At 55.4% G+C, this 7,342-nt stretch overlaps 1 protein-coding gene across 9 annotated transcripts in view; it reads right to left on the bottom strand.

Annotated features, from left to right (window-relative positions):
• Positions 1–1,602: 1,602 nt before the first annotated feature.
• BRD1 (bromodomain containing 1) overlaps positions 1,603–7,342 on the bottom strand; it is a 50,063-nt gene continuing 44,323 nt past the window's right edge. For 6 of the 9 annotated variants that reach the window (XR_002515435.2, XM_003905723.5, XM_021921706.2 and 3 more), the window contains 5 exons: positions 5,840–5,975; positions 5,213–5,340; positions 4,229–4,338; positions 3,886–4,040; positions 1,603–2,712 (listed from right to left, as the gene is read on the bottom strand). Coding sequence is in view for 8 of the 9 variants with exons in the window: in XM_003905723.5 (XP_003905772.1) it covers positions 2,529–2,712; positions 3,886–4,040; positions 4,229–4,338; positions 5,213–5,340; positions 5,840–5,975 (713 nt within the window). In the remaining variant the exon portion in view is untranslated. Of the gene's footprint in view, positions 2,713–3,885; positions 4,041–4,228; positions 4,339–5,212; positions 5,341–5,439; positions 5,564–5,839; positions 5,976–7,342 lie in introns of those variants that run through there. The other 3 variants (XM_021921701.2, XM_003905725.4, XM_031656177.1) reach the window with 2 other exon arrangements.

Genomic DNA, 7,342 nt, shown 5'->3' with positions numbered 1-7,342 from the left:
GAGGCCAGTCCTCCGAGCATGAGGTCATTGCAGGTTTTGAGAAAAAAAACAGCGACCCCACCCCCTCTAGAACGCGGTACCTTGTTTAAGGACGCTCCTGGGCCTTCAGGGAGTCCCGCCGGCTCCTTGGCACACCCCTTCCCTCCCTCCCCCGCACCACCGCCTCCCTGGGAGCCTCCCCTCGGGCTGTGCTTTCAGCCAAACACCGGGAGGTCTTCCAGGAGCCTGCCCAGTCCCCACAGCAGCCCAGAGACGCGCACTCCCACCTGTACCTGCCAAGCCCTCAGAGACGGCGCCTGGACACGCCCCGCATGGGAGGAGCTCCGCCTCAGCACCCCTGCAAGTGGCACAACCTAGAAAACCTGTGAGAGGCCCCTGAACAGCCCAGAAAGTGGCTGGAAGACGCACAGCAGCTCACCCCTCTGTAAGGGCAAGGACCAGACAACACGCTGAGCCCTGCTTTTGCAGAGGGGCGACGCTCCAGGCCAGGCGCGCTCGGCAGGTGCCAATCCTATTTCACACCTTTGTGTTTACATCATCTTATTTTGCATTTTATGTCTAATTAATAATATGCAGCTGGCCAGGTGCAGTGGTTCGAGCCTGTAATCCCAGCACTTTGGGAGGCTGAGGCAGGTGGACCACTTGAGGGCAGGAGTTTGGGACCAGCCTGGGCAACATAGCAAAACCCCATTGCCAAAAAAAATACAAAAATTAGCCAGCCGTGGTGGCAGGCATCTGCAGTCCCAGCTACTCCGGAAGCTGAGGCAGGAGAATCACTTGAACCCAGGAGGCGGAGGTGGCAGTGAGCTATCAAGCCACTGCACTCCAGCCAGGGCAACAGAGAAAGACTGTCTCAAAAAAAAAAAAAAAAAAATTGATAATGCAGTTGACCACATATTATGTGGTCAGTCCAGGCAGTACCGCTCCCCCCCAACCTCAGCCCTCTGTCCCTACAGCTCTAGGCCCTCCCCAGCCCCTCCCCTGGACAAGACATGATGCCCAGAGGGTGAAAATCCACCAAGGTTAAGCCAGAAACAAAAAGCTCAAAGCTTCAGCATCTCCCTCCGCTCAGACCCATACTTAGAAAGCAGATTCCGCTCGACAGCACCATGAGGCTGTGGGTGGGAAAGAGAAGGGGCACAAACTGCACCTGCCCTTAGCTGGGCCTCTCGGCAGCCCTGAGTGCTCCTGGGCTCCACCTGGCTCCTGCACCCGCTTCCCTTCTGCGTGGGCGGTGGGTGATCCTGGGGGCCACCAGCTGCTGGCGGTGGGGAGGGGCCTGCCGAGCGGGGCTGGCTGTGGGAAGGAGAGCCACGACAGATAGGAAGCACCTGCCAGATGCAGGACAGAAACTATCTAAGGAAGACTTTATTTCCAAGTGTCTATGGAGATGTTACAAACGGTGTAGGCTTAAAAAGCATTTAAAACCTTTATGTAATTAAAATTTTAAAATAAAATATGATCAGGTGAAATAATAAATACTGCCATCCCATGGCAATTTTTAAGATAAAGGCGTGTCCCCGCCCCCGCCCCTCGCAGTCAGCACCCCACCTGTCCTCGGGGCTCACCCAGCCGTCTAGGGCTGTAGGAATAAAATGGCCACACCGTCCAAATCTTGACTTTATTTTTAATATAAAAAATGCAAATTTGGAAACCCACCCTACTTTCCCCAACATAATGCTTTACCTCTTAAAAATAAAAATAAAGTACTAATTCTATATACATCACATGTACCATACAAAAATGTATCCAAAGTTTCTATTGCTACCAAAGTGTTCTAAATTAAAACAAGTTACAGAAAGCCCCTCATTGTAAACAAAAGATTACAAGTTATAAAATCAAAGTACACACAGGCCAGAGTCATTTATACAACGCAATGCATTCTGCTCCCAAGCCGAGTTGAATTTTTATGTGCCTGTATAAAAATGCATATCAATATACCTTTGCAAATGTATTTTTCATTATAAAGCAAATGAATACACTTTCTACAATAAATAATCCGCTGGGAGGCACACCTGCGGGGTGGAGGCGGGCGGGACGGCGGGCGCGGGCAGCGGGCGTTTTTGGTGATCTGCAAGTGATGTGCACAGCATAACTTTATTCTCCCCTTTCCACAAAGTACCATTCAAAATAATGTCCTTTTCTTTCTTAAAATACACATTTGTCATTGTAAATTTACATCCCGTCTTATTAAATAAGTGGTACTCTGTGTAAAGAGGATGATTTACAAAATTATTAAACATTCAAAAGTCTTTAAGAAAAAGCTACATGTCAAAGACAGTGACGCCAGCAGCACGGCCCGGGGTCGTGTGACAGACGCACTGCGCTGCCCGGACGCGCCCACCCCACTCACAGCGCCCAGACGGAGATGGGTTCCTAGAAAACGTGGAAATAAAACCTCCCCCTCCCTGGGCAAAAAGAATTAAAGAGCTACAACTAAAAACCAGAATAAGTTAAGTTTTGAACAATATACAAACATGTACAGCTTATCAACACTATGGACAAGACCCGCGCTGGCAGCCGGGCCGTCAGTCAATGTCACTGAGGTCGCTGGTCGGCTCCCCGTGGACGCGGCTCAGGTGGTTCATAGCGCGGTCAAAAGCGATCCGCACGGCCTTCCGGATGCTGGAGTTCCTCCCTTCCATCATCTTTAACTTGTCTATAGTTTCGTCAATACCAAGGGGAACCATTTTGGACTTAGGAAGCCACTGCCTTTTTAAAAGGAAAAACATGGGGAAATCATTGCTTGCACGTGGTGCTTCAACGTGCTCCATGTAATCATCTAACACATCCACTGCCCTCTGATAGAAAGGGACCCTGCTCAGCACCACCAAGACAGCTGGGCCCTGTGTAGGGACAGGCCCGAGGCCAGGGGTGCACCCCTCCCTTCCCCTCCCCGACTTGGGGATATGGGGAGCTAAGTAAGGCAGAAAAACCATCATCTCCTCCTCCACCTCCAAAACGTTTCCCAGTGTCTGCCGAGTGACAAGACATGCACACACGAAGCCCAGAGCCAGGGTGGGCCCCGGAGCAGGGGCCGGTGGTTGGGGAGACCCCATCAAAGGGGCCCTCGGATGGACAAGGTGTGGGCCTCGCTCAGGGCCTGACAAGGAGCAACGGCCATGTGGCCAAAGAGGCAGAGGTCGGGGCAATGAAGAGAAAGACGGTAGGGATGCCTGTGTTGCCAGCCATGCTCCAGGCACACCATACGCAGGTGGCCCTGAGCCTCTGGCCAGGTCCCCAGAGCAGCCAGCTCCACGGGGAACCAGGAAGCACCTGCCTGGGCCACGTGCGCAGGGCACAGCTGGGGCTACATCTCTTCCCAGAGGCATGTGCTGCCAGCGTGTCCTACACAGAGGCGTCTTGGGGTCTGAACCCTGGCACATCAGAGTCCCAGGCACTGTGCGAAAAAGCAGCCCAGGGCACAGGGGGAGCCTCCTGTGATGGGGTAGACGTCTGAGCAGAGCTGGGTGACGCCAGGATGGAAGGCTCTAAGCACAGGGCCAGAGGCCAGGCCCGGGCGGGGGCCATGTCCTGCAGCACAGGCGTCCAGGAGCCCAGCAGTGGGACCCCCAACACTACAGCCGACACGGGTAAGGAATAGAGAAGAGAGAGCCCGGGCCAATGGGCTCAGGTGAGAGGGAAACGAAGCCATCAGACAGAGACAGACCCTGTGCTCAGTGCCCATCCCACAGTCCCAGCGGGGGTGCTGGGCAGTGCCCTTCTCCACCAGGCAAACAGCAGAGCACCCACCTCCAACTTTAGCTGTGCCAGGGCCCAGCAGATAAAGAGGCTGCTCACCACAGGGACACTCAGGTCACCAAGCCCACGGCCCCCACACAACCACCCCAGCCGGTCCCCGGACTCTAAGGCCTCTTGACTCACCAACTTCTCTTATTATCAAAAAAGAGAACGAGGAACAGCTTCTCGTCGGACTTGGTCTGCATGTGCTCCCCAATCTTCAGCACGTCTAGGGGTGGGGCCGGGATGGTGACGCCGTTGTGGTGGCCAGGCACACGCGGCATCTTGGGGTCAATGATCTGCACGAGAAGGACCCACTGAGGTCACTGTGAGGCTCACACCCACAGACGACTGCACCTGTCACCGCACCCCCCCCACACCCCCCAGCTGTGTGAGCCTCCTCGGACCACCCCCACCCCCCAGCTGTGTGAGCCTCCTCGGGACCCGCAGGTGCTGGGGCCCTGGGCACCACGAGAGCCATACTCACCAGTGCTGGGTAGGAGGGGTAGCCGCTGCACTTGGCCCACACCACCTTCAGGGGCTCCAGCACTGAGGCGGCAGCATCGGTGGAGATCCACATGCTGTTCTGGCCAACTTCTGTGGAGAGAGGCACGGCGTCAGCAGGACAGAGGGGGCGTGCCCTGCCCCCCCACAAAAGGTACACAGCAACAGGCTGGGGTCTCCGGAGCACAGCCCAGTTCCCAGGCCTTTCTCACCCACACCCGGCAGCACCACTGCCTCTCTTGTGGAGTCCAGGCCCCTGCATCCCTCTCCGTCCCTGCAGCCCACCTGGGGACCCACCAGCCTCCCATGGACCCAGAGAATCTTCTGCCCTCCGGGCTGGAAGGCTCTGACTCCAGGTGCCCTGCTAGCATAGTCCCTTCTGAGACCTCCTTGCCCCAAGGACGGGGCTCCCAGCGTGCTCCTGCCTCATTTATGCAGCTGACACCCCAAATCCGAAACCAAAGTCCTGGCTCCCCCTCCGCCAGACCAGCTCCCTGCTGTCCCTCCCACCGGGGGAGTCTCCGTCCTGATGCCCCCTCACAGCATGGCTGCCTTCCACAGTGAGGGCCGTGCCAACCCCAAACCCCAGGGCCTCCCCCTCTCCCAGGAGCCTGAAGCTGGGGGCACCCCCTCTGCAGTCAGTCCCCTGTGCAGTCACAAATGACCACTGAACCTCAACAACCCCAGACAGCCTTGACAGTGCCCGGCAGCCAGGAGCCACACAGAGCTGGACGTTCCATAGGAAAACAAAGGCAGGATGGAGGAGGCGCCACCTCCACAGGCACCCCAGCAGGGCTGCAGCCCAGAGCCCCTCGGTGTATGATGAACCCCTCCCCAGGAGGTTGGCCAGGGTGGGGCCACACAGGGCACTGTGCTCCCTGAGCCAGAGTCCAGTCCCCAGCAGTCAAGCCCTAAGACGCTAACCGGGAGGTGTGGAGAGCCACGGACGCAGGTCCGGGCGACTCACCGGCTGCGATCCTGGCCGCCTTGGCGTAGTTCCCGTTCTCGATGCAGGAGATCAGCTCACTGCGGTCCTCCAGCGTGTGCCTTCGCACAAGAGCCGGTTTGCCCCGCCCACATTTGGGCACACTAAAGCTTCGGGAGGAAGAGCAGAGGGAGTCAGGTGTCCCACCCCTGGCTTCAGCCTCTCTCAGGTTTCGTCCCGTGGGCTGCCCGCCACCAAGCTGGCCACGCGTCCTGCCTGACACCCCTGCAGCCAGGCAGGCCTGTGGGTGCACAGGTCTGGAGGGAGTGAGCCTGTGGCAGGGGGTACTCAGGAGGCCAATGAGACAGGCAGGGCTGTGCTCACTGCCAGATTCTGGGAGGAAAAGATCAAGTATAAACTTAATTGCAGTTTCTAAAATTGCGTTCCTATTTCACGTAGTGTTTTTCCTACTTCTGCTTGAATTCTATAAAGCAGATTAATATGCAGCACGGGAAACCACCCACAAGAGCAGAGCACACATGAATCCCGGGCCAGAATTTTTCAGAGGGCACTAAGATGGGAGCTGGAACGTCCTGGTCTCCAGGACAGCCAGGCAGGGCGGGTGGCTCGGGAGATGCGTGGCAGGAAGTGCGGGGCCGCGGTGCCCACCTCGAGTCGCAGAGCGGGCTGTTGCTGGAGGAGATGCTGGACTCGGAGGCGCAGCGTCGTCGGGGTGTGGCTTTCCTCCCCAGGCCGCCGCCTGGCTCCTGCTCGCTCCTCGTACCCCCAAAGCCGTTGGTGAGACCTGGAACACAGGCAGGCCAGCCCTGAGCTCAGCGCAACCAGGGCGTGCCCAAGCAAGACTCAACTAGGTTCCACTTGGAACACATCTTACAAGAAACGTTTCACACACAGGTAAGACAGCATCTTCCTTTTCACTCCCAGAGTACAGTCCTTACAGTAAGCAGACACCAAAGTTACTCGTTAAATGAAATCAATGTAACAAATTGCAGTCAGCTCTGACCACAGTAGTTTGCTGAGCACCCTGAAGATGCTCCTCTTGACAAGCCCAGGTCTTTAAACAGGCTCTGTGAAGGCAAAGAAAGGATGCCGTGAACCTGCCACAGGAGCAGATGTGCAACCTGTGAGTGCAAACACGGGGGTGACCTGTCCACGTGGGCACACATCGCATCGGGACGGACCCTTCACCAGGCTGAAGGGGTCACCAAAGACACAAAATCGTGTTCACAGGAGCAGAGTTCCAGGGAACAGGAAATCAGGTTTTAAAAAGAAAAAACCTTGGTTCAAAAGACAAGTGTTAACATGAAGTCAAAAATGCTGACGAAACACTTTAAAACAGAGAATCCGGGGCCATCGCCGTGTCTGAGTGTATCTGGCCTCACTCACTATGAAGCTGCGATCACTGGCATTCAAGTATTATACACAGCTACACAAAACACAGTCTACAATTCCATCATCTCAACATTTGAAAAATAAGGCAAATCTCAGTATTTTCCCCCTAAAAAGGCCTGACATTATGTCAGTCAACAGGAAGCAACATATGTGCCCAAGGTCCCCCCACGAGGTCCCCCACGGGAGTCACAACAGGGGGACGATGTTCCCACCAGGGCAGCCTCTGGGTGTGAGAGCTGAAGTGGTGTGTGAAAATTTTTTTTTTTTTTTTTTTGAGACGGAGTCTCGCTGTGTCGCCCAGGCTGGAGTGCGGTGGCGGCGCGATCTCAGCTCACTGCAAGCTCCGCCTCCTGCGTTCACGCCATTCTCCTGCCTCAGGCTCCCTAGAGGCTGGGACTACAGGCGCCTGACACCACGCCCGGCTAGTTTTTTGTATTTTTAGTAGAGACGGGGTTTCACCGTGTTAGCCAGGATGGCCTCCATCTTCCGACCTCGTGATCCACCTGTCTCAGCCTCCCAAAGTGCTGGGAGTACAGGCGTGAGCCACCGCGCCCAGCTGTGTGAATTTTTTTATCCAAAAAGAACCCCATTTTCTTGCCTACCTCATCCTTAAAAATTTTTAAATCCATTTCCAAAGGAAATTGTGTAAATTTGTAAATAAAGCATTAATGTAGAATTTTTTTTTGGAAACGATGTCTTGCTCTGTCACCCAGGATGGAGTGCAATGGACTCCACAGCTCACTGCAACCTCGACCTCCT

Source organism: Papio anubis, chromosome 16 (genome assembly GCF_008728515.1).
Source record: "Papio anubis isolate 15944 chromosome 16, Panubis1.0, whole genome shotgun sequence".
Taxonomy (NCBI): domain Eukaryota; kingdom Metazoa; phylum Chordata; class Mammalia; order Primates; family Cercopithecidae; genus Papio; species Papio anubis.
The sequence above is the reverse complement of the archived record's forward strand: the minus strand, read 5'-3'. Positions and strand labels throughout refer to the sequence as shown.